The sequence below is a fragment of the Cricetulus griseus genome (assembly GCF_003668045.3).
Source record: "Cricetulus griseus strain 17A/GY chromosome 1 unlocalized genomic scaffold, alternate assembly CriGri-PICRH-1.0 chr1_1, whole genome shotgun sequence".
NCBI lineage: Eukaryota > Metazoa > Chordata > Mammalia > Rodentia > Cricetidae > Cricetulus > Cricetulus griseus.
Window position 1 is genome coordinate 189,590,607 of NW_023276807.1, and position 26,120 is coordinate 189,616,726.

The window sequence follows — 26,120 nt, forward strand, 5'->3', positions numbered from 1 at the left end:
GCCTGGGTTTGGTCTGTAGACCTGGCAATAGTGCACCTGTGGATAATAGACTGCTTAGTTTGGGAGGTTTTCACGTTACCAACCCTGCAACTATAGCAGTCGATTTGAACATCTGTACAGAAACTGCAGATATGGTATGCTGCACGGGTGAATGACAAGTGGGACGGAGGTGAGCTTTCAGCATCTGATCTATGTATCCCTGTGTTAAGTCATTTGCTTGGTCATCTGTAAATGGACATTTTCTGTCCCAACCAGACTTGGTTCCAAATAACCGATTCAGAGGCTGAATACGAATTATTAATGCTAGGCCAGTAGCTCAGGCTTGTTACTAATTCTTACACATAAAGTAACCCATATTTCTTATGTAAGCTTTGCCATGTGGCCTGGTACCTTTTCTCAGTATGGCATGCCCATCTTGCTCTCTCTGCCTCTGCTGGCAACTCTCTGACTCCACCCTTCTTCCTCCCAGAATTCTCTTCTGTGTCAAGCTGTCTTGTCCAATCTCTTCCTGCCCAGCTATTAGCCAGTCAGCTTTTTATTAACAGTGAGCAGTGCACATTTGCAGTGTACAGAGGCTGTTCCCCAGCGGTCATCCATGCAATCACAGCTGTGCAGCCACACAGTTTGTTGTGTGCTTTCAGAAGCCTCTTCCAACACAGATGGACTTGTCTATCCTGGTTGTTTTTAAATGTAGATGAGATCCTTTGGGGACTAAGTGAAGGAGGCTCAAGGCAGTCATTAACATGAAAGTGAAAGTCTCTGTGAAAGTGAAGAGTGCCAGCAGGGCCTACAGTTCCACCTTCTGGACCAGAAGTTTGACACTTTGGGAGAGGGGCTACTTCTTACGTCCTGCCTTAGAGAGCCAGAGGGTGGAGCAGAGCAGAGCAGAGCAGAGCAGAGCAGAGCACAGCTGCCCAGCTTCCTGTAGAGCTTAGGTCCCTTGCTCAGGCTGAGGGACCTGATCAAGGTTCAAGCAGACATTGTCCTCATCCTCTCCCTTCCATTTCCCTGGTGACATCCTTTTGGAATAGACATCACATTCCTGGGGACTCTGTGATTATGAACAGAGAGTTGCCGTACCTACAACAAACTAAATTAGATAGTAACTCTTCTTAAGACAAAAAAAATGTACAAAGTGCAGTAGCTAAAGCTGAGTCAGAGGTGTATCTGGTCATTCACACTAGCTACCTCTAGACAGTGATGACAAAATGACCTCAGACTGGAGTGCTCTGCTTTCAGGGAACTCGAGTGTTTTTCTGATATGATTGGCAGAGTTCATGTTAGTGTGCCTTGCTCATGATCTGGGGCTGAGACTGGCACCAAGTGTGTCTCATCCTGTTCAATCCTGCCTACAGCCCTGAGGCAGGTGATGTTGACTATACTGATGAAGACATGAGTCTGGGAGAAGTTGGACCACAGATGTGGTTAAACTTAGGTCTAATATACCACACCACAGCACTCTCAAGCGCTCTCCTGCCACACCTGAGGATGGATGGAAGAGGCTCACCCTATGTGCAGCCTGGCCTTGGCTCCACAATTCCCAGCATTAGCTGCCATTCTAAGTGTGGGGTTTTGTTTCCTGCCTTTCTCTCTGTACAGCTGGGGAGCAGCTAGTAAGAGTCACTCACTAATAATTGGCACAGACCCAGAAATGTAAAGCAGTGTGTACCCTCTTCTATGGGCCATCTGTCACTCACCTGTTTCCATCAGATTGTTTGGAAAATGAAGCTATAGGAATGAAAAGTAACAACATACTGATGGCTGTATGAGCTGAAACGCCAGAGAGTGGAAGACACAAGGATTTAATCTGTTTCAAAGTTTGCTTTTGAAAAATACTAATGTTTCCATTTGACAAATATGAGAATTGTGAGGTACTTCACACAGACAAAAATGGCCCTGGACGTATGGTTTATGTCACCATTTTATCATTAGGAAACTGAAGCCCAAAGAGAGTCAGGATGTTCCCCAAGAAGAGTTGGTTATATCAGAGACTGGGGATTCTCCTGAATGCATGTGTTAAGTCACCTCAACCTCAGAAACCACCAACTACCCTGGTTTACAAAGAACTCCTGGAGGGATTTGGAAAGGCTTTCCAGTGTGACGTTCTTCACCTTGTCACTGCAAGAGCAATCTGCCACAAGCAGTCTCATTTATTTTTATAGCCTAGCCTTCCAGGTGGGAGCATGGAACAGACAAGGAGAAGAACTGTGCAGGCATGCTTATGTGTGTGCTTGAGCAAGCGTGTCTAGCCTGTGTGCATGCATGTGTAAAAGGGTGTTCCTGTGTCAGATGATGAGATGCCCTGATTTGTTTCTTTGTTGTTTTTTTCCCCCAATGGATTCAGAAGCAAATGGAGGTTTGTAGTTGGTTGCTTTGAATTCAAGGAGGAAGGAACAGGAAGAGTCCCAGGAGTGTAATCAGAGTCCGTGCTTCTAATCATCTGGCCTTTGCTTCTGAAACCTGTGCCTTTGTGTGCCTGGACAAGCCTGCTAAGCCTCCCACAGTGGCAAGCTCAGTTTCTTGAGTGTTTGCAAAGGAAGGGGGTCAGGGATTTCCTTTTGTGCCCTTGGAAACCATGTCTCTCTGGCTTCTGGGTCTGTGAGTCAGGTCCCACTTTCATCCTTGTGTTGAGTTTCATCTCTCTCCTCCACAGAGATGGAAGGCACACAGCTGGTAGAAAGAACAGTAGCCCCTTCCAGTGTCTGCTGGGCCTGAGAATGTCCACCATAGCTCTATAGGCACTGCTAACCCATTTTTGTAGAGTTTTGAGGTGTCCTTATTCAGGGAACTGCCCAACCACAGGAACGAGGTTTTCATGTGGGTGATGTAAGATCTGAACAGCCCCTAACTGTGATTTCTGCCTCAGGCAAAGATGTACGTGTGTTTAGGTGGTTTCCCCAGTTTCAGCTCCCCACCCTCCCACCCCCAGTAAAATAAGTTATCTCTTATCTAAGAGCATCTTGCACAGACCTCTGAGGTAGCTCCATTCAGGGCTGCCTGCCCCAGACCCTCCAGATGCCACATGTCAGATGTTGGATTTGGGGGAGTCCTGGGGCCTCCAGGCACTCATACATCAAGTTTTACATTTCTGCCAGTTCTTCTAAGGATCCTGACATGGACACAGGGCTCAGAGATCTCAGACCTGGAACTAAAGTCAACCTTGTCCTGTTCAGTGGCTGGCAAGAGCCCTTACCTACTCTTAGCTCTACTTCCATATGCTGGCTTATTTGGGAAGTGTCTTTTGCATGTTGGCCTCAGTGGCATTTAGACACCAGATCAACTGCCTCAGACTGAGTGAAGTTCCGAATGTTTATAAAAGGGTGTTGTGCATGAACTCATCACGCAACATACTAGCTCATGTTCAGTTCGTTGTAAGAAGCTTGTATGTGAGGTATGAAACTAACCCCTGATTCTCAAGGGGGACAGTAGAAACATTTCTATACTGGTGTGTAATGCTGAGAAGGGGAGTTTAAACCTGTTCTGGGCCTGATGGTTGGATTCAGTGTGGAGCCTTCTTTTCTTGGGAAGTGTCTGTGCCATCAGAATTGTCTTGAAGGTGACATTGGCTTTCTCTGCATCTACTGGAAGCAAGGACTCACTTGCAGTAAGTAGAGAGGCCTGGCTACTCAGCCTGGTGCTCCTGATCGGCCTCTTTGCCCTCTTTCTTGGTTCCTGAGAGTCTGCACCTGGGCCACCCTCTGGCTTGTCATACCACAGTACACCATCTAAAGCCTTTTCTTCTTTTTCTTCTCCCCACAGCTAGCATGCCCACCAGTGAGACGGAATCTGTGAACACAGAGAACGTAAGTGGTGAAGGCGAGGCCCAGGGATGCTGTGGAAGTCTCTGGTGAGTGTGGAGTCCCCCTTACCCCACGGTTTAGAGATGCTAATGCTGAAAAAAAAATACCCCAGAGGGCAGTGGAGTCTGGGGACTCCTACAAAGTAGCTGGGCTCTTAACAGGCTGCTTCCATCCGTTTGGTACCCCTTCTCCTATGCCAGGCCTGTTGGGCCATCCTAGCATCTCACATGCCTCTGCCTATGAATTTGTCCTGCTAAGGCAGAGCCTGGGGAGTGTGCTCTTAACCCAGCCACCTGCTGTGTTCATTAGGTGCTGGTGGAAAAGAAGAGGCGCGGCCAAGACTGGGCCCTCTGGGTGTCGGCGGTGGGGGTAAAGGCCAAATTCTCCTTCCAGTTGGGTTTGGCACCTGCGCTTTGAAGGAAGAGCTTGAATGGCAGGGTGGCTGACTAGAGTGTGCCACATACTCAAATGTCCCTTCACGAGTGGGGCCGGATCTGGAGACCCTGCCCTCCTCTGTTCATGGCCCCTTGTTCTGGAGCCATGCCTGCACTACCCTTTCCTAACCATGTGGGACACCATCCCATTAAGGCTTCCAGGCTTTCTCTAGATGACTGGGCTGCAGTAGCAGGGGTTGGGGGCGGGGCAGTGATGCAGAATGTGCTGAGAACTGCCTGCTTTGGGGAGCCCTGTGCTGTTTCGATTCATTTGCTTCCTGCCTGTGTCCTTTACATCTTAATTCCTGTAAAGTACAGGTGTCATTTTTAAGAGAACTCAACCTCATTTGGGACAGAGTTTTATAAAAATGCCACACTATGTTGTAGTACCACAAATGGCTCCTGGAGAGGTTTGACCTCTGTTCTCCTCCAGCTCTGCCCTCCCTATGACATGAAGTAGGCTGGGAATGGATTTGCCATCCCCATTTTACCGATGAGAACATTGGGCTCCAGGGCATGCTATGTCCCCATCCTCACCCATTTGGTGATCAGGGAGCCAGGATTCAGTTCCAACAGGAGCATCGGTTGCTACTGTTGAGATAGGGGTTGCGGGCCACAGAGGCCCTCCTGGCTTTCACTGGGGTAACAGGAGAAGGACTCTGCATTTGTGCTGTTTCCAGGGCCACTTTGGAGGGAAATCTGAGAGTTTTCTCTTGCTTGGCCTCTCAAGGGTGCTCTGTCCACCTCCTGGCACATTAGTAGTACTTTGACATCTGCTCTGTCCTTAACCCAGCTGGCTGGCTGTAAGCACGGGGGACCAGAGTTCTGGCTTCTGTGCATGGCTTTAGCCATCTCTGCTTCAGCGATGGGAGCATAGGTTCAAATCTTTCAAATGGGAGTCTTAACATTGCTGTCTTCCCTTTCAGTCAAGCCATCTCGAAATCCAAACTCAGGTCAGTATCTTCTTTATATTTTTATTCCCCTCCCCACCAAGAGCTTGTGTTTGGCTTTTTATGTTATAAATTCTGATTTTTACAAAGAATGATCTAGACTTGAGCTTAAACATGGATCCCAAATTTCAGTCAGTTTAGGTGTTCCAGTCCCACCTTAGGGAAGCAGGACAGGAATGCCAGTGCATTTAAACCAACAGGGCACAAGAACACACGAGCACACGAGCAGCATTTTGCCTCCTTATCCACCCTTCAGTCACTTCTCATAAGATTTTCCATAAGAGAAGTTTCAAGAATATGACTAAGGCACCTTGTAGCATTCCGTTTCTTGACCTGAAGGCAGACTAAATGTTCACTTTGTAAGTTTCATTGAACCATATGCTTGCATTTTGTGTGTTTCCCCTTATGCATTCTGTATCAATTAAAGACATTCTCCTGCTTGTATACAAACACTAGTCCAAAACTAAATATAACACCTAAACCTATAGAAACTCCAAAAGAAAACAGGAGAAAAAGCAGTGGGACCATGGGTTAAATGAAGATTTCTTAAAATTCATTGCCTAATATATAATCCATATTAGAAAAAATTGATAGGTTGGTCCCCATAAGAATTAGAGCTTCTAACTTGGTTTTAATAAAAAATAAAAAGATAAGCCACAGACCTGATAAAAATATTTGCAAACCGTATTTGATAAAAGAGTAGTATCTAATATAGAGAGAATAACATGTGAAGACTATCAGTGACAAAACAAACCTATAAAAGTGGAAAGAAGGTTCTAGCAGGCAGGTCACAAAGAGGAGAAATACATGATATATAAGCACATGAAATGAACACAGTTAGCTCAGAAAAATGCAAGTTAAAACTATAATTTGACACCACTGCATATTGATACAAGTAGATGATGTTCAAATATCTAGTGATGCCAAGTTCTGGCAAGGGTGCTGGCAGGTATTTTCATGCAGTGCTGGCAGACATGTTAAATGATGTAATTATTTTGAAAAAGCACTTATTAGTTTCTTACAAAGTTACATTAATGATATGGCCTACCAATTCCAATCCTAAGGTATTTATGTAAAAGAAAGGCATGTAAAATTATGTGCTTATAGTAGTTTTGTTCATAGTTACTTTAAAATAGAAATAACCTAATGCCCATCAAGTGGTAAAGTGAGCAGATCAATTGTGATTTATCCATGTGGTAGAATACTTGTCAGTGACAGGAAGAAGAAAAAAAATACTGAGAGGGCCACTGAGACCACTGAGATGGCTTAGTAGGGAAAGTGATTGCTATGCAAGGCAGGTGACCTGAGATCTAGCCTAGAACATACATAAAAGTGGAGGAGAACCAATTCAACAGAGTTGTCCCCTGACCACCACACACATGGCACAGTCCATGTACCCACCACACAACATACCTCATGTGTACATTTACACACACAATAACATTTTTTAAATTACTGATAATGTAGCAATAATGATGAATCTCAAAAGCATTTGGGTGAGGAAAAAGCCTCAAAATGATACATATCATGATTCTGGTTTTATGGCAGTCTAGTTGTAACAGAACAATGGGCAAAGAAGACAGACCAGTAGTATTGATCTGGGGATGCAGGCCATGAAGGAACTCTTAAGAGTGATGAAAGTGTCTATATACTGACCAAGTGTAGACCTAAAAAAATTAACTTGATGCATATAAATTATATCTCAACATGACTTTGAGTAAAATTTAAGGGTTGTTTTGTTGATCTCTGTTACCAAAGACAATAGAAATGCTTCCTAATTTGGGACCTGCCTCTCGTCTTCTCCCTTAGTTTTTGACATTCCTCCCCTACTCTGTAGTCATACTGGACTGTCCTATTTTCATAGGTGTTTGCCTTGGTGCATTTACCTCCAGGGTCTTTGGCCTGATGTCTTTTCTAGGGAGATGTCCACCTGCCTCTGGAAAGGTCTTAGTCAGTATGGCCCAGCCCAGCTCTTTGATTTGCATACATGCCTTCTCTGGCTCTTCCAAAGAGCATGTAGGCTCCCTTCTCCCTGTTCCCACACCTTAAATCTGGGCTGGACTCGTGTCATTTTTCAGTTGTCATTTACCCATAACCCTTCATGCCTATCAAGGCCAACAACCCTGGAAAAGTGCATTTTGCATCTCCATTTACCAGTACTAGGCACCTACAAAGCCAGGAATGCAGACTTCCTACCACCCACACATAATTGAGCCCAGAGGAGTCAAACTAGTAGTGTTACATGTTTCCAGGGGATACAACACTGAGGTCTTCTAGATGTTGTATTCACTTGTACCTTGTCACTACTGTGCAAAATAGACCCATCAAGCATATCCTTTTGGGACTACCTTACTTATGTGTGTGGGATCATGTGTCCCAGAAGAGTTCAGCTGTGAGCTGTTAGAGTCCTCAATAGAGTTGTCTGTGCTGCTCATCGTGTTTCTAGATACCATTTGTCCCATTGGACGCTGCAGAGCAGAATAAAAGCAAAGCCCAACTTGCAGAATCCAGATCTGTGTGAAGCTGCCCATTGCTCATCCTTTTCAGGCTTCCTGGGTTGCATGTGTTTAGCATAGAAACACAGCTGAGTCAGCCAGGGCTACAGGGAAGCAGCCTAGATGTTCCTCCTGAGTCATACCTCTAGTTGAAGACACTGAGACAGCATGGCCGGAAGAGAAGGGCTTTTGCAACTGGCTAGTTCTTCCCTGGGTTCCAAGTTGGTGAACAGCAGTCTGTGGTGCCTATTGTCCACTTATGGCAAGCAGATGGAGAGTGTTTTCTGAAAGGAGACAGGCAAAGGGAGAAAATGTCTTTCCCTAATTACAAACAGAGACGGAAGGTGGGTGGGGACATGTCACGTGTCTGTTTGGTTCTGCTCATTTTATTTTTATGAAAACACGATTCAATATTGGATCTTCTCCTAAAGGTATATTTTGAGCATTGCTAGTTAGAAGGGTGCATGATGACTCAGCCTGGAGACACGTGTCCCACTCAGCTTTGACACCTATGAGGCACCAGAGGAATGTCAGAGATGTGAGAATGGATTCAAGGCTTCCTTAAAAAGAGAGTTATGGCCATGGATTGCTTTGCTGCCTAATAACTTCTGTGTAATGATAAGCTGTACACAAAATACATACAATAAGCTGAGTGATTCTGCCCCTCTGCCCCCAACAGATCATGCGCCACATGGCACCTATAAGATCTTTGTGTGTGTACCAGTGCAGTCTTGAATCTGCACGTGAGTCTGTGATGTCTAGATTCTCTAACCCACTTTCAAGCTGCATATGTCAGATCCTGGAGTTATTTATAGCAGGGAAAGTGATAGCACAATTCATTCAAGATTATACTGTTGAAAGCTGTTAAGACTAGCAGTTTTTATCATGGGTCTGTTCGCTTCTCTGCTGGTGGTTCATATCTTTCCTTCCTAAGCCACCTAATGTAAACTTTTATTACTCAGTAAAGTTTATTGGCCTCTGAGATGTCATATTTGACCATGGTCTAGGGAGCAATGTTTGCTTGTTTTTCAGCCGACGCTGGCGTCGCTGGAATCGATTCAATCGCAGGAGATGCAGGGCTGCCGTGAAATCTGTCACGTTTTACTGGCTGGTTATTGTCCTGGTGTTTCTCAACACTTTAACTATTTCCTCTGAGCACTACAATCAGCCTGACTGGCTGACACAGATTCAAGGTATGGCTGGAAGGTCTTCTTTTGTTCTGAATTAGAGATGCTTGTAGCTAACTGCTGTTCAATATTATACATCTAAAGTATGGTGGAGAAGTAGAACAATTCAGACTCAGGCAAGCCCTGTACTGCCTACACTATGCAATGTCAGCTAACTTATGCCCCAACCAGAGATAGCCTGGGACCCAGGAATTTTGGAGTTGTTACATCCTTCTCCCCGACACATTGGAAGCTTTATCCCCACTTTAGTATTTTTGGTAAGTGATTTTTATTCCACTTCTTTGGATGGCTAGAATTGGGGAGTGTGGGGTCATCCCTGGAAGAGCCCATTCTAAACCTGACAGTTTTGAACTCTTGAGTAGTCTTTCTCTAATTTGCTTCTGCTACCCTCAGCCTACTCGGCAATATTTCTTGCTATTAAAAAATTACTTTGGGACTTTGGAGATGGCTCAGTAAGTAAGGTGCCAGCTGTGCAAGCATGAAGGCCTGAGTTCAAATCCCCAGAATACCCATGTAAAAAGCTAGGCACAGGAATATAACCTGTGACCCCAGCTCTGTGGAATGGACAGAGACAAGAGGATAGATCATTGGAACTAGCTTGGGCTCAGTGAGAGACCCTGCCTCAAGGGAAAAAGACAGAGTTGTCTAGTGGGACATGCAACATCTGCATTTGCCCCCTGCACATGCTCACCCCCCCACATGTGTTGATAAACCACACCCACACCCACACCCACACACCCACACACCCACCCCCACACACACACATATACAAAGAGAGAATATAAATAAATAAGAATAAAAACTGACACTAGGATGCCACAAGTGGTCAATCATCAATGCCACTTTTTATTTTTTATTTTCTCTGTGTATGGTGGGAAGTGTGTGTGGGTGATGAGGGCATTAAAGAAAAAAAACTATAGCGTGATCTCAGTGCACAATCTTACACGGTTTAGTGTTGAGAGGCTCAGGGATTCATGTGATAAATGCCTCTACCATTTCATAGTCCATGAAATTGAGGCCTAGAGAAACTGAGTGACTTCTCCAGAGTCACATCTGGGTAGTGGCCAGCAGCAATAAGGGTGGTCCCTGTCACCAGTGCAGCAGTGAGGCTGGGACGAGCCCTTGCCATGTCTACTGTGGGCATTGATGGAAGGAGGTGGTGTGGGGGATGAAGAACACGCCTGACATTTGTCTTTCCAGATATTGCAAACAAAGTCCTCTTGGCTCTGTTCACCTGTGAGATGCTGGTGAAGATGTACAGCTTGGGCCTCCAGGCATATTTTGTCTCTCTCTTCAACCGGTTTGATTGCTTTGTGGTGTGTGGGGGGATCACTGAAACCATCCTGGTGGAGCTGGAGCTCATGTCTCCTCTGGGGGTCTCTGTGTTCCGGTGTGTGCGCCTCCTGAGGATCTTCAAAGTGACCAGGTAAAGATGTGGGCACCGTGCTGGTGTTTGCTTGGCTATTCCCTCCCTGATCAGGTGATGCTCTTGTCTTCCCTCATGGTCTCTGGGTTCACCCCCTCATCTTGACTTGTAGGCACTGGACTTCCCTGAGCAACTTGGTGGCATCCTTGTTAAATTCCATGAAGTCCATTGCTTCGCTGCTGTTGTTGCTTTTCCTCTTTATCATCATCTTCTCCTTGCTGGGGATGCAGCTGTTTGGTGGGAAGTTTAACTTTGATGAAACCCAAACCAAGCGAAGCACCTTTGACAACTTTCCACAAGCGCTCCTGACTGTGTTCCAGGTAAGCCCTGCGGCCTCCCCCACATCCTGAAAGCAGTTGTTGTGAGTGGAAGCCAGAGAGCTAGAGCCCTTGCCTTCTTGGATCTGCCCACAGCTCAGTAAGACACAAAGATGCCATTTTATCAATCATTTCTGCTCCATGATCCTCTGGTACATTTTATGTCATGTAACTTATTTTCAGTATCTTCTAGCTACCTATGTGATATGACAAACCAAAACACTTTTGTTTGATTTTATGAGATCCCTGTGATAAAATCCTCTTGTTATTCACTAGTTTGTTTGCTTGCTTTTTTTATATCATAAGGCATGTTTGCAATCCTAGTTATAATAGATTCAAGACAAGAAGGAATTTGGAAGCCATAGCTGAGATGTCTTGATATGTAGTTGGAGTAGTGTGGGTGGTAGGGGCTGTGCCTCTCTCTGCCCTTTGTTTGGAGTGAGGGCACAGACTCTGAAGCTAATTGTGCTGGGGGCCTCTGACAATATCTCATAAGGAGCCCTGTCACTAGAGGAGCAGCACACTAGCCACAGTATACCCATGGGCTGGGGTACACTGAGGCCTCCTCCCATGCTTTCAGCTGGGCCCCTGACTTGGTCAGAACCTTACAGATTAGCTTACTTCCACCTTCACCAGAATTCATGTATCCTGATGAAGAGAGAGGGAGCATCATGGGAAGGGCATATATCATAGTGGCTTTCCCTGTTCTCACTTCTGTGACTTTGATAAGTCATTTGTTCTTTTCTGAAGAAACACGGAGTCTAGAGAGCATGAGCTAGAAGGTTTCTCACATGGTCATTTGAGATTCATAGAATTACTGCTCTAGGCTGGGGCTTCTTAAACGTTTACTGCTTGCAACCATTTTTACCCCCAAGAAGTTTTTTTTTTTTTTTACAGTGTGTGTGTGTGTGTGTGTGTGTGTGTGTGTGTGTGTGTGTACAAATCAAACATTTGCTGGTAATGACTCATAAAGAATAAAAAATTCCTGTGCCTAAACTTTACTTTCTCTCATACACACACACACACACACACACACACACACACACACACACACACACACACACAATTAAAAATCAAGTAAATCTTAAAAAATTAAAGAACATATCTTGGTAGACATATGTTTTCAACATTTATTAAAGATAAATGCAAATTTGCATACTAATCCATACAATAATAAAGAATAAAGTCTTGGGGCTGTGGAAAGTTGGTGAGCACCTGCCACACATGAAGACCTGAGTTTGGGTTCCCAGTGCCACATAAAAAGCTGGACCTGGCAGTTCTTATTAGTAATCCCAGTATGGGGAGGACAGTAGAGACAGGAGGGTCCCTGGAGTCCATTAGCCAGCCAACCTGGCCAAACCAGTTAGCTCCAGCTGGGTTCATGGATTCAGTGAGAGATCCTGTCTCAAAACACATGGGGAAGATAATTGAAGAATACACCCAACATTGATGTCTGACCTAGACCTGAATGTGAGCTTGTACAGACACATGCAATACACACACACACACACACACACACACACACACACACACACACACACACACATACACTGAAATCTTGGCTGAATGCTGAAAGATGTAGAGCAACTTCATCATTTTTCAAATTATTAATATTTTGATTTTATAATCAGTTCCTAGAATGTCATTTTACATACATATATAATACAAAACACAGAAATATGTCTAAGGCCCTTTCAGAAACTATTGGAAATTTTACCATATTTTATATAACAAGTTTTTTGTTGTTGTTGTTGTTACAAATTTCAAACCCTCAACTGAAACAGAAGTTTTTAAAATCAAATATTTTAATACAATTCAGTCCGAAGGCACACTATTGTGAGAGCTACATACAGAGGGACTATGATAGGATAACAATGCAAGTCATTGTTTTATGTAATTAAGCACATGCGTTTCCGTAAGAGCAGGAAACTTAGTATGTGCAGTAAAAACACTGCTGTTCATAACCCACAGTAGCCTGCAGTCCAGGCCAAGGGAATTCAGGCAGGGTCCATTGGCATTGCATGATAGGAGAGCTAAGCGGGCATGTTGTGAATTCAGTCTAAAGCAGCGAGGACATTGTGCAATACAGCATGGAACACCACAGGCTTATTAAAGGTTTGATTTTTTTAAATTCATTTTTGTTTGCTGTACATTCAGAAATCTTTTACTTTTACCATGGCCAATTAAGTGACTGCATATGAAGTCACACCCCACAGTTTGAAACCCATGATAGACTATAGTCTTATTTTAAATTATTTAAAAATCATGGCTGCTGGTTACTGGGTTTTTTTTCTTATTTCTTTCAGGAAATACTTGTTTTCTTTTTCTTGCAATGGTATAAGATTTAAGTGTTACAAAAAAATGGCAATCCTCCCACCCAGCCACCAATTCTTTCTGTGTGGTAACCAGTACTGACCAGTTTCCTGTGTAATCTTAGATAGGCATTTGCTCCCTAGTGAGAGTCCTGCTTACCTATGGTGAGTTTGCACAGGAGTGGCCTATTCCATATACTGCCTGGCATCTTGTTTTAGTTTGTTTTCATCTTTAAGACTTACTTGATCCACAGAAGTTTGCTTCCTTCTTTCAAACACATCATAGACAATGGGTGTGGGTTGCCATTGCTTCTGTGACCAGTCCCTCACAGTGCTCCAGAGGGTGGAACTGCATACACAGGACACGCTAGGCGCATGTGAGAGACTAGATGTGCAGGACATGTCCTCCATGTGGAAGTTCTAGGTAAAGGGCCTGCCTCTTACTTGGTGCCCTGACAAAGCTCTGCTTAGAGTGAAGTTCATTCACTGTCAGGCAGCAGCGTGGAGCCCATGCCTCCTTCCCTTTGCTGAGGTGGGTGTTTGTCCTTCATAATTGCTACTAGCCTGGCAGGTGAAATGGTTTCTCATTGTAGTTTCATCAGAGCCACTTTTCTAATTATCTGCCCATTTGCTGTTTGCTTCTGGTTTGCATAGAAGATAAACTCTTCCTAGGGGGTAGCATTTTAAAAACCGCAGTCTATATTTATCTGATTGGATTTCAGAATGGATTAGATTACCAGGTATCATCAATAGAAAGAAGATTGCATTTGAAACTGATTATTCCTACTCTTGAGATGGTTTATACACTTTCATGTGACAGAATTCCCTGATTCTGAAAATTCATAGATAAAATCCCCTGTCTCTGAAGTACATTTTCTATTCGGGATTCTATGTACTGAGTAAAATGAATGAGAAGAACCTACTTAATCAGGGTCTCTAAGAATATCACTAAGCTTCTTGTAGAAATATGGTATACTTTGTACTTAAGTAAGAGAAGATGCCAGGGGCAGCCTGTGTGTGTGTGTGTGTGTGTGTGTGTGTGTGTGTGTGTGTGTGTGTGTGTGAGTGCGTGTGCTCGCATCTTAATCTATAGACAAAGATGCCAGAAAGACAAGTACCAACATCAATCTCTGTCTAGGATAAATATTACAAGAAACAACTATTATTTGCAAACCTAAATAATACATTGAGCTGGGCGGTCGTGGCATACCCCTTTTATCCTTGCACTCAGGAGGCAGAGGCAGTTCCAGGACAGACAGGGCTAAACAGAGAAACCCTGTCATGAAAAACCAAAATAATAATAATAATAATAATAATAATAATAATAATAATAATAATAAAGTTGAAGCTTCAGCAGGATAGCAGATACATCAATTTCATTGTGAGCTGGGCTGAGAAAAGCCACTGAGGTCAGAGTTATCAGTGGTCTAGGAACTCTGGCATAGCAGCTGTGGTCTGAGGCTTCTGCCAGCTGTCTGACCCCAGCCTTGTCTTCTCAGATCCTGACAGGTGAAGACTGGAATGCGGTGATGTATGATGGCATCATGGCCTACGGAGGTCCATCCTCTTCTGGAATGATTGTCTGCATCTACTTCATTATCCTTTTCATCTGTGGCAACTGTATCCTTTGGAATTACCAGGACTATGTGGTTCCCATCACTGCCTTGTTGTCTCTGAATTTCCCAGTGGTTGCGATGATGGTAGAAGCTATAGGGGTAAGGAAGACAAATGCCTTCCCCTTGTGAACTCCATGCTGCCTTTATGCCCACACAGCAGATGGGAGCCGTACAATGTGAGTCACGCAGGTAACTGTGCATATATAGGCACCAGTAGATAAAGGGTTTAGTTCATGCCTCAATATAGGATCAGCAGGGAAGCCTGGTGTTTGTTTCTGTTGTCATCAAGGGGAGGTTAGGGCTACATCCATGTTACCCCATGAGCAGTGAGGGGCCACTGATGGATTGTCCCAGTCTTGCTTTGCTCACCTGTCTTCTATACCATGCATATGTTCTGACTTGTTTGATTCCTCTTCCCTGCTGAGACTTACCTTAGACTGCTGCAGTTTACTATTGGGTCACTTTATTTACCTCCAGCAGCCCCTTTGGGATCTTGTAAAGTTTGGTTGTTGTGTCTGTTTCCTCTCTGACTCCTCTGTGCCTAGCACAGGGCCTACCATATGAAGAGCCTTCATAACTGTGGCAAATAAACATGTATATAGACACATACATCTCATGTTTTCCACCCTTCTGATTTTCTGATTTAAAAAGTCCCACTATGGATGAGTTCCTAGTGGTCCAGATCCCTGTAGCTCATTCTTCTCAGTTTTGTTTCAGTTTTTTGTTTGTTTGGTTGGTTGGTTTTTTTGAGACAGGGTTTCTCTGTGTGTAGTCCTAGCTGTACTGAAACTCACTTTGTAGACCATGCTGGCCTCAAACTCACAGAGATCTGCACTGCCTCTGCTTCCTGAGCACTGGGATTAATGGTGTGTGCCCCCGCTGCCCAGCTTCCTCTCAGTCTTCTTTTGCTCTTTGTTGAACTTTCTTCAGCATGGAAACCCTGAGGAATCTCTATGCTATGAGATTTCTGGGAAAACCCTATCTCAGCGTGTCCATTACATTTCTGAGTCCCTGGACTCAATTCTGGTGCCCTATCCTTCAGGGAGCTCCTCTGCTCAGAGATGAGTTCACTGACCTCGGAATCCACCTCAGATGTTGTCCATGTCTGTGGGTTGTGTGCAGAGTCCACTGTGCCCTGGAACTTTAGTGGGCACTCCTCCTCCTCCTCCCCAACCAGATGAGAGTGTCATGGGGCAGGAGTCTCCTTTTTTGTGTTTGCTGTTTCCTGGTAAGACAGGGCATTGTCTTGAGGACTATAGCCACACTGTGTGCCAGGCTTGAGCCTGCCAACTGTTTCCTGCCATTCTTCTCTTGCTCCATGTTGAAGCTCTTTATAGCATATGCCACCACATGAGGTCCTTAAAGAGTTGCTTATGTTATCTGTCCCCAGCTGGAACAGATACTCCATTGTATCATGCTTCCTCCAATATCCCCTGGGCCCACCAGCCTCCCCCCCACCTCCCCACCACCCCTGTCCAAGGTGCTCTGGAGATCTTTCTGAATGAATTCACAGAACACGCCTCTTTAGGAAGTCTGGGCCATGCCTCTGAATGTAGGTGACATATCAATCCAGATTTGCACTCCACTTCCCACAAGTTGTGTCATTGCAAGGCCAGGGCTGGGATTATTTCCTCGTGGGATCCATTGAGAGACATGCTTGATACAGCCATTCCCAGTGCTGACCCCTGTCTAAGCCACCATTGCAAAGCCTGTCTGAGGAGGTTCTAGCTTCCTATGCTGTCTCCAGCCCAGAACAGATGCTTTTTCCAAGTTTCAATGTAACTCACCCAGGTTTCTGTCCTCTTGGAAGTTTTGAATATAACTGGACATAGCATTCCCTCACAAGGATTTTACCTCTAAGTACTTGTTAGCTTTCACTGATACATGTGTTCAGCAGCCCACCTGGAAGTCTCTAATATACAGGGCACATGGGGCCACAGTCTACCTACCACTTCTGTCTCTCCTGTGCTCCTGCTGTAGGTTGAGCATCAGGATTAGGGAAACAGCCATCCAGTACAAGACCTTCTCATGGATGACCCTCAGCCCCCTGGGGCTTCTCATAGTGTTCATAAATGCTAGTGAATAAGGAAATAACTGCATCTCTGACTTGAGGCTCTCATTAACAAAGCATTTTTTTCTAAAAATTCTTGAAAACATCACAAGCAGTTTTATAATTTAAAAACTTAAAAGCTTATTCGCTAATATGTTAGCATTTACAAAAATATGTTCAGCCCCAAGTCTGGCCACAGTGGGACCTTTCAGAACACAGCCTAGCCTCCCCTGGCAGGAGATCTAGCTTGCCATCCATAGTGGATATCTGTAAAATGAAGGATAAAGGAACTAGCCACAGACTCTGGAGCCCATGCTAGAGGAGAAAGCCTCTTGCTATTTTATGTGATGAGATCATTGTTTCAATCATATATAGCCTTTGAAGGCATCTGATTTGCAAAGGAATCCCTTGGACATGTATGTGGTAATGTGTACTTTCAAGGAAAACAAAACACAATGTGCCTCATGAATGTACAGCACTATATAAGCAAGGAGACAGTGAAATGTGTGTTTCCATGGATCTCTGTGGATATTCAAGAGATCCTACATAGGTTTCTGTGCTTTTCACTTGTTTTTAAAAAGTGATTTTACCAAGTTTTTCAGCTGTACCAACTGAATATCATACTAGGGTTAGTCACCCACTCCCAGACACCATAAGAAGAGGACTGTGACATTGCCATTATCAACTATATGTAGTTGCATTTAAAAACACGTTGTACCCTTAAGATTTTCAAATTAGATATCCTACTGAATGTCTTCTTGGCCATTGCTGTAGACAATTTGGCTGATGCTGAAAGTTTGAACACTGCTCAGAAAGAGGAAGCTGAAGAAAAAGAAAGGAAAAAAATTGCCAGGTAATACTGTTTTCACTGAGGCATTTTCCCAGAGTTCTAGGAGTGCCCAGCCATGCTTCCCAAGGGGTGCCAGGGGCTCAGGCATACTCCCCAAGAGCTGAGGCCCCTATTGCTGTTTTGCAGTGATTGTGGGTGGCCATGTGGTACCAACTAAGGATAAGGGACTCTGGGGTAGAAGCCAGGTGCTTGGCTCTTATCCTCAGAGCAAAGAAAGGAAGTCACACATCCCTGTACTTGAAGAATCACTACAGTTAATTCTGGTGTCATAAATTAAATGATGCATTCAATGCTGGTTAGCTCTTGGCTAAGAATTTTAATAAGATGATCTGTGTAGTAGCTCCATTGTATTAGAAGAACAGGAAGCCCTGAGTTTGCATTGCCCTGTAGTCTTGCCATCAGTGTTTCCAATTAAATTCTGGTCCTCCATCCAGCACTGTTGATTCAGAATTCTGGTTAACACTTCAATACACAGCAATATGGTTATTTGGTTTCTTGTGTTCCTTCATCTGTAGAAAAGAAAGTCTAGAAAATAAGAAGAATAACAAACCAGAAGTCAACCAGATAGCCAACAGTGACAACAAGGTATTTTTTTTCCAAAATAACTTCTCTGTGTTTCAAAGCGATTCTCTTGGTGTCTCCATCACTGTACCACTGCTAGCATGATATTTTGCTATGAAAAACAGAGCCTACCATATAGGCACTGGGAATTTTTATTGAGTTAGAGAGAGAGCTGATAAACCAACATTTTACCATAGATATTTGGTGGATATTTGAGGAATTGGACTACTTGTTTTGTTTTGAGTTGCAACTATGTGATAAGACATAACCCATGGTTACAGTTGTCTTAGTGTCTGCTTGGTGGTTGTTAAAGTAGTTCTTAGTAGACAACTGCTCCCAGAGATGACCTTAAAGTCCAGGTGGTCTAGAAGGCTTCAAGGCTTCATCACACACACTTATGACAGCTCTGGATATTTCTGTGATGTGTTTGTTCATTGAATTGATAAATACTGAGTGACAGTTGTGTGTGAAACAGTAGACTACCTCTATGGAGTTCACAGTTTAATTGAGAGACAGGAATCTAAATGTGGTTACCACATAGTGTATGTGTCTATTCTGGGCTGGCAAAAAGACAGAACCATGGACAGTGCCCACTGACTGTGACCTAGGCGGTGGTGGTCTATACCTGCTCTTGGGCCTTTTGGCTGAAGCAGAATCTTCATCTACTATCTCTGCACGCACGCACGCGCGTGCGCGCGCGCGTGCGCACACACACACACACACACACACACAGAGAGAGAGAGAGAGAGAGAGAGAGAGAGAGAGAGAGAGAGAGAGAGAGAGATTTGCATAAGAGCCCTCATATTGCTTAATGGCAGAGTGGCCCTCTGGCTTTGGGCATCTGAAGTACATTAAGTCAGCATTCCCTCTCTTTTGTCCTAGGTTACAATTGATGATTATCAGGAAGAGACTGAAGATAAGGACCCCTACCCACCCTGTGATGTACCAGGTTTGTGGGGCAAAGAAGCTTAGAAGTATGGGGGCACAGTTGTAGTCACACTGGGCTGCTGAGACCACCAAGGCCATAGGCCCCATTGTCTTAGAGAGCAGTTAGCTCTGCTTTCCCCCAAAGTCACAGGCAGCACAGATGGACTTAAATCCTAGGTTGCAGAAGGGGAAGATGGACAGATAGGCACAGCTTTTGCTAGAGAAATGGTTGTTGGGTATCGAATCCTGAGGGCAAGCATGCCTGTGACTGGAAATCCACATTTTTTTCTGACTAAATCTGTTTTTCTGACTAAAACTTATCAAGGGGGCGGCAGGGAAACAGCCAGATGTTGGCAAGGTGGCAGTGAGACTCTCACCTATGTCTTTGGCTATATTGTGCCCTGGAGGATGTCTCCTTCCCATATCTCATAGTGAAGTGCACCAGACATGGATGGGTGTGTCTCTCTCCCAGGTACATGCCACCCATACTCTGAAGGAAAAGGAAGGCTTTAGTTGGTGGAAGCAGTAGATGTTGTTAAAGTTTAAGCCACATTTTAATGTGAAGTTGAGAATAGTAAATCAGACCCATGTGTAATCTTTCACACCTATAAAAACTGTTCCATTTACAGTAGGTGAAGAGGAAGAGGAGGAAGAGGATGAGCCTGAGGTTCCTGCTGGTCCCCGTCCTCGCAGAATCTCAGAGTTGAACATGAAGGAGAAAATTGCACCCATCCCCGAAGGAAGTGCTTTCTTCATCCTTAGCAAGACCAACCCGTAAATACTTTCTTCCTAGTCCATTGCTGCTGTCTCTCTACAGGGACTCTTGAGGACAGTGGAGGTGGAGTGAAGAAAAGTGGTTCATAGCCCCCTTCCGATCCTCAGCGTTCCTGGACCCCACACATTCCCCTCAACCCCTCTTCTCTTCCATGCCTTTGCCATACATTTAGCTCCAAGGAAGTGTCCTGTTCCCTTGGGGCTATGACCAAGTCCTGGGAGGATCCTGCTCTAGAATCCTTGCCCCCCAGCCCTGCCCCTGCATGGTAACAGCAATGGGGCAGAGTGTAGCTCAATAAGACATTATGGTGGAGACCATGGATTTTTTAGTGTATACACTGGCCACCTCTAGGGCCCTTTCTTAACAAGTGGATCTTGTCTTAAGATGCTTTATGGAATGAGAATTTTGTAAGCAGGTTCTGCACAGCATCTTCATTTCCAGGTCCCGTTTAGTGATTTTCCTCCCTGTTGAGTTTTATGGGATTGCTCATGATGCTTTATAGGCTGCAAGCATTTGATTCAGCACTATGAAACTGCCTGAAATAGCATTTCTCATATTAATATGATAAGGTGCTTACCAGGAACATGGTGATGACTCATAGACTATGAGAAGAAGAAGTCTATTTACTAGCTGGTTTCTAGGTTTAAATCGGTCTGGGATTAAGTGGGCCGCCAGGGGGATAGGTAGCTCCTGGAAGAGTTTCTAGAAGAATTGCAGAAGTAGTTCTTGACTGTCAGAGAGGGACACTGTGTAATTCACAGGCCATGTAGAGACTCAGGTGGGAAGCAAGGCCAGCTGGACTCCTTGAAACATGACAGTTTTGTGATCTTCTACAAGATTCATTTGTTGGTACTGTGTGTGAATGGCAGGAGCCACATGTGCCACCACGCATACAGAGGTTAGAGGACAACTTTACAGATTTGGTTTTCTCTCCCCTTTGTGTTGGTTCTGGAACTCAGGTTGTCAGGCTTGCATACAAAATCTTTATCTGCTGAGTTATGTGGCCCGCTCTGATGATCTTTATATAGCTTCTCACTGAACATCCTTTAAAAAGGAAAATACAGAAAAGACTGTGACACTGTTAGCGAGGCCTGTAATTTGTAGTGTGTGTGTGTGTGTGTGTGTGTGTGTGTGTGTGTGTGTGTGTGTGTGTGTGTGTGTGTGTGTGTGTGAAGAATGGGTCCATTTTCCCCGAAGCCAAGAGCACCCCTACCCTCATTGTCTTGGAAGGTCTTCCCTGGCCCCCGCTACTGCAGTGTGCAAGCCTTCCAGGAAGTGCACAATGCTGAGTAGCGCCAAGATGGGGATCCTTGGAGTGAGAGGTCACCATCATACAAAGGTGACTCTGAGTTTTGAAAATTAAAAGTTATTTTCTCAAGAGAAAGAATAACTCTTTAAATCTGAATGTTGAGAGTAGGGTGTTTTGACTCAGCCCCATAGTACCTCAGGGGAACAGGAGAGATTCTGTTGGTCCCCAAGAGCCATCATGAAAGGCTTGGATCTGGGTTGAGAGACCCAGCTGCCCTCCTTGCTTCTCAGGGTTGTAGGATTCAGTGAGAAACCCATCACAAAGTGCAATGAGATCCTTACATGTGGACAAACAATACAGCAACTTTTGGTTCACCTTATAAGGAGTACTTGTGGATCAACTACTGAATTAAAAATAAGACATTTATGGGCCAGGAGATGGCTCAGTGGGTAAAAGTGCTTGCCACTAAACCTGACAACCTGAGTTTGATCCTTTCATATTCATATGAAAGGAGAGAACTGACTCCCAAAACTTGTCTTTTGAACTCCACATACACACTGTGGCATCTGTGCCTACACACACACACACACACACACACACAGAGAGAGAGAGACAATAAACAGAAGTAATAAAGTGTTCTAAAAATAGGACATTTATGACAAAACTTCCAGACAGCAAGAGACTTCACCAGCTCTCCCTTGTTGCAGGTCGTATTTGTAGACTGGTTCCTTTCTGGACAAAGAAGGGAAGTTGTCCTAGTCTTAATGTTAAACTAAAACCTGGGGCAAATTAAATTTGACAAAGAATGATTCACAAGTGGTGCAGCCTCAAAGAGCAGAAGTCAGTCCATGAGCTGTGTTCTGTGAGGTGGAGATGTCATCGTGGATAGAACCTGACATGAAGGAGAGAAAGCTTGACTGGCCATAGCACCCCTGGGCCTTACTTGGGCATGGTCTTTATCACTTGGCAGCCCGTGATTGGCCGAGGCTCAGCTGTTTGTTACAGGAGTGTCTTCCTATGTTAGGCCTCCAGTTAGTTTATAACTAAATTGAGTTGTTGTTTGTTGTGTAGTTTACTCGAGACTTAATCTGGCCCAGTTTTCTTTCATAAGTTAGGCTTTATGCTGTGGTAGAAAAAAATTAGCGGTAGACATGCCTGGATTCGAAATCTACCCCTAGTTCTTACTAGCTTTATTACCCTAACATTTTTTTGTAGCCATAAACCTTAGTTTTCTCATATTTTTAATTATTTATTTTTATGTGTATGATTGTTTTGCTTGCATATATGTCTATGTGCTACATGTGTGCAGTGCCCACAGAGGCCAGAAGAGGGCATTGGAGTCCCTAGGACTGGAGCTACGGAAGGTTGTGAACCCCTGTGTAGGTGCTGGGAACTGATCCCAGGTCCTCTGGAAGAACATTCAGTGTTCTTAACCACTGAGCCATCACTGGGGACAGTAACCCCATGCTTAAGGATTGGTGAAATGGTCTCTGTGGAACCCTGGCACAAACTGCTCAACCACCAGCTGTCCGTAGGCTTTGTGGGGCAAATTGTGGTCCACACTGTTCTTCCTGTATGGAAAACAGGAGCAACCTAGCCTTTAACCAGCCTCCTCCTGATTTCCCCCCCAAGAGGCCCCACACCCTGGAGGCCCCAGCAGGCTCAGGCCGGTGTCCATGCAGTGCTTTTCTCAACAGGATCCGCGTGGGCTGCCACAAGCTCATTAACCACCACATCTTCACCAACCTTATCCTGGTCTTCATCATGCTGAGTAGCGCCGCCCTTGCAGCCGAGGATCCCATCCGCAGCCACTCATTCAGGAACACTGTAAGCCTCTGAGAGAGGAGGTGTGGGTGGGACTGCCCTGGGGTCGGCCCTGCCTGTTTGCATCAGGGCATCCTGGACAGAGGGCCCAAGCTTGGGTGCCTGGGCCTAGAGCTTCAAAGTATATGGTACCAGGGATTTGCTCTCTCTCTGGCCAAAGCTGGTAGAGACACTTATGTAGAAGCCTTTGCAGTACTGCCAGTGTCTCAGGGACCTCTTTGCTCCTTTCTTCTTGCATTGGGGTTTCCCTTTCCCCATGAGAGGTACAGTGATGGCTCCTTAGAAGGTGAACTTGAGCTCCAGCATGCCATAGGTCCAGGACCTCTGCCCTTGGGTTAGTGAAAAGAGTTCTTTCTTATGTGGAATTTACATGAGGCTGCTCAGCTACTCTGCTGATGAGAAACACGGATCAGGGAAAAGATGTGAGGCTGAGCTGAAAGGGGCAACAGGTGGTGGTTAAATTTTCAATTATTCAACCAATGGATAGTGCCACTGCTGCATCTGTGTTAGAAGATACTCATTTCTAATTGCTTCAGGATCTCTTTCTTAGTAGTTCATCTAACTCAGCCCTGAAGAAACTCCAAAGACATATTCAGACAGCCACGGGCCTATCCGGTGGCCACCAAGGCACTGCCCAGAAGAGGCAGCAGGAGCACAAGGCTGTCAGATGAACCTGTCTCTTTCTGCACATCAGAACAAAAGAGATTTTAGGATTAAGGCATGGTGGGCAATCAGTGCCCCCAGCTTTGTCTCAGTAATCACACCCTCATACCATAGCTCCCAGTTTCCAGTTCCTGGCAAACCTACTGGTGATGAAAGGGTGCTGTAGGAGACGATGAAAAGGACTTTCCCCTATGGCTCAGGTGGAGTCCTGTAAAGATGAAGGCACTGAGCCTTCCTTAGTCTACCCTCAGAGACACAGCTCTGATACAGAGACCCTCAAGGCTATCTTCATTTAGGCATTCCAGTGGAGTGAGCACCCCGAGGTCATTGAATTCCATCATGAAAAAAGCATGAGGCAGAAAATATGTTTGGAGACAAATCATGTTATCACAGGTCAGGCACCCATCCAGGCTAAGTGTCCACAGGGAACAAATATATGTTTATTCTTATCATAGTCTCTTCCCCATGCATTTGTTGCCTTGTTTTTTCTGTTTTTTAGACAGATATACCTATGTGTGTGTGTGTGTGTGTGTTACTGTTATAATGCTGCAGTGTTTCATTTGAACAGTAGTTGAATTTTTAGTGAAAAGGGAAGTAAAAGCTGCATGAAGAAAGTACTTAAGTCTAAGAACTTGGATTGGCCCCTAGGGCACTACCACAGTGTGGCTGTCAGGTACTTTCAGTGTCTGGGGAGGGAATTGGGGGAAGGTGGTAGGGGCCTGATAGTCAACTAGAAAATACATAGTTACACAGAACTGCTCTAGCAATGCCTAGGAGCCCAGAAATGGGAAGTTTGGGAAAGGATTACCTCTGATGAGAGCTGCCCACTTCTGTGCAAGAGAGAGGTACAGGTCCCTCTTCTATGGAGGAGAGGCAATGTGTTCTCCAGTGGTGGCTCCAACAGAGAAGGCATAATGAAAAGAATTGCTCTTAAATGAAAAGAGTAGGCCTAAATGGTCTTGCCAGTCCTTCCAACACTGGTATCTTCAGTTCTTAAAACCATAGATTGACTGGCAAGATAGCCCAGCAGGTAAAAGCATGAGCCACCATAGCTGACTACCTGAGTTCAATCCCTGGGATTCAAGGTGGAAGGAGAGAACTGATGGCTAAAAGTTGTTCTCTGACCTCTGTACATACACTGTGGCATTTGCATGTGTTACAGACAGAATATAAATAAGTAAGTAGGGAGGTAGATATGGATAGATGGATGGGCAGATGGATGGATGGACGAATGGATGAAATAATGGGTATAGGCAGACAGACAGACAATAAAGCCACAGCATAGTATTTCCATGAGATCAGCACCCAGGACAGGCTTGTGTACTGGTAGTCTTGGCTGCCATCTTTCTGGTTGAGAGTTATTAGGTCAGCAACACACTATGAGTAACCTTGTTGGAGTGGCCAGACTTTACTTGCCCTGCCTCTGAGTCTTCATGGCTCTGAAAGAAATCAAGAAACTTGCATAGGAAGCTCACAAGATTCTTATTAGAGATAATAGGTGGTATTCAGGAATGCTAGTTAAGTGCCTATACTAAAAATAGAAACTCTAGGTCAGTCTATTCTTTGCATGGACCCAAAAAGACAAGGATCAGTCTAGGGAGAAAGTGGAGTCAGATATAGAGTGTGGCAGGAGGAAGACACTAAGTACAAACCATGCCTCACAAACTGAGCCATGCTGGCATACGTGAGTGGGGTAGGCAGCTCATGTGATGATTAAATTGTCCTGGGTCCACAGGAACACATGGAACTTTCTGACTCAATTTGATGCCATTACCATCTTTTTTATTTATGTTTTACATATTTATAATGTTAGCCTTTATGGTGCTGGGAATAGATCCCAGGTCTCATGCTCAGTTGGCAAGAGTCTCTACCACTAGGCTCCACCCTCATGTCCACCACTAATATTTCTTCAGCAAACTGGCAGCATATTTCATTCAGCTAAATTCAAGACTGCAAAATGTGTATGATTCTCACTTATCAGGAGCTACAAGCACTAGTAGTTCACCCAGAGGGAAGGTTATTAGCAAAGGACTTTCAGAAAGCAGCCTGTGGGCCAGAATAGGAGCATGAGAAGCCAGTCGGCCTGAGCAGGTAAAGGAAGCGAGACTGCCATCCCATCATTCCTTTGTGCCAAAAGAGAAGCCTATGCATGGGTGAAATGGGCCCTTCCTTTATCTCAGCCCTCTGGAGGGAGCAGCAGGATTGCCTTGTCTGGGAGATGGATCTCTGGCCACAAGTTGGGGTTCTGCCTGTGGGCAGGGATCTGCCACAATTTGTCGGGGTGCCTTGTTCTGATTGCCACATATTGTGCCTTGCAGATACTGGGTTACTTTGACTATGCTTTCACAGCCATCTTTACGGTGGAGATCCTGTTAAAGGTAACATGTGTTCCTTGATTCCCCTCTGCTGATGCAGCCACAGCAATAATGGTTGCATCCTTTGCTTCCCTTCCAGGTGCTAGGCTATGCAGACTATGTCTTCACTGGTACTTTTGCATTTGAGATCATTTTGAAGGTAACGGGTGGGCCAGCCAGTAGTGTGACTGAGGCCCGCTCCTGTGGCAGGCACAGGAGAGATGAGTGAAGTGCTTTCAACTTTTTTTCTTCTGTGATCAAGCTAAACTGTATTTTTAACTATGGGATTTTTTTTCCTGTGATCATTCTGATGTGTTTTGCTGTTTTTCT

The 26,120-nt window shown here is 44.8% G+C and overlaps 1 protein-coding gene across 5 annotated transcripts in view; it reads left to right on the forward strand.

Moving 5' to 3' along the window:
• Cacna1d (calcium voltage-gated channel subunit alpha1 D) overlaps positions 1-26,120 on the forward strand; it is a 435,186-nt gene that overhangs the window by 343,027 nt on the left and 66,039 nt on the right. For 4 of the 5 annotated variants that reach the window (XM_035452228.1, XM_035452230.1, XM_035452232.1 and 1 more), the window contains exons 10-21: positions 3,760-3,847; positions 5,161-5,187; positions 8,712-8,872; positions 10,067-10,292; positions 10,405-10,612; positions 14,421-14,541; positions 17,326-17,440; positions 17,953-18,022; positions 18,881-18,947; positions 19,555-19,699; positions 22,647-22,776; positions 25,755-25,814. In XM_035452228.1, the coding sequence (XP_035308119.1) occupies positions 3,760-3,847; positions 5,161-5,187; positions 8,712-8,872; positions 10,067-10,292; positions 10,405-10,612; positions 14,421-14,541; positions 17,326-17,440; positions 17,953-18,022; positions 18,881-18,947; positions 19,555-19,699; positions 22,647-22,776; positions 25,755-25,814 (1,418 nt within the window). Of the gene's footprint in view, positions 1-3,759; positions 3,848-4,109; positions 4,170-5,160; positions 5,188-8,711; positions 8,873-10,066; positions 10,293-10,404; positions 10,613-14,420; positions 14,542-17,325; positions 17,441-17,952; positions 18,023-18,880; positions 18,948-19,554; positions 19,700-22,646; positions 22,777-25,754; positions 25,815-26,120 lie in introns of all 5 variants that reach the window. The other variant, XM_035452229.1, reaches the window with a different exon arrangement.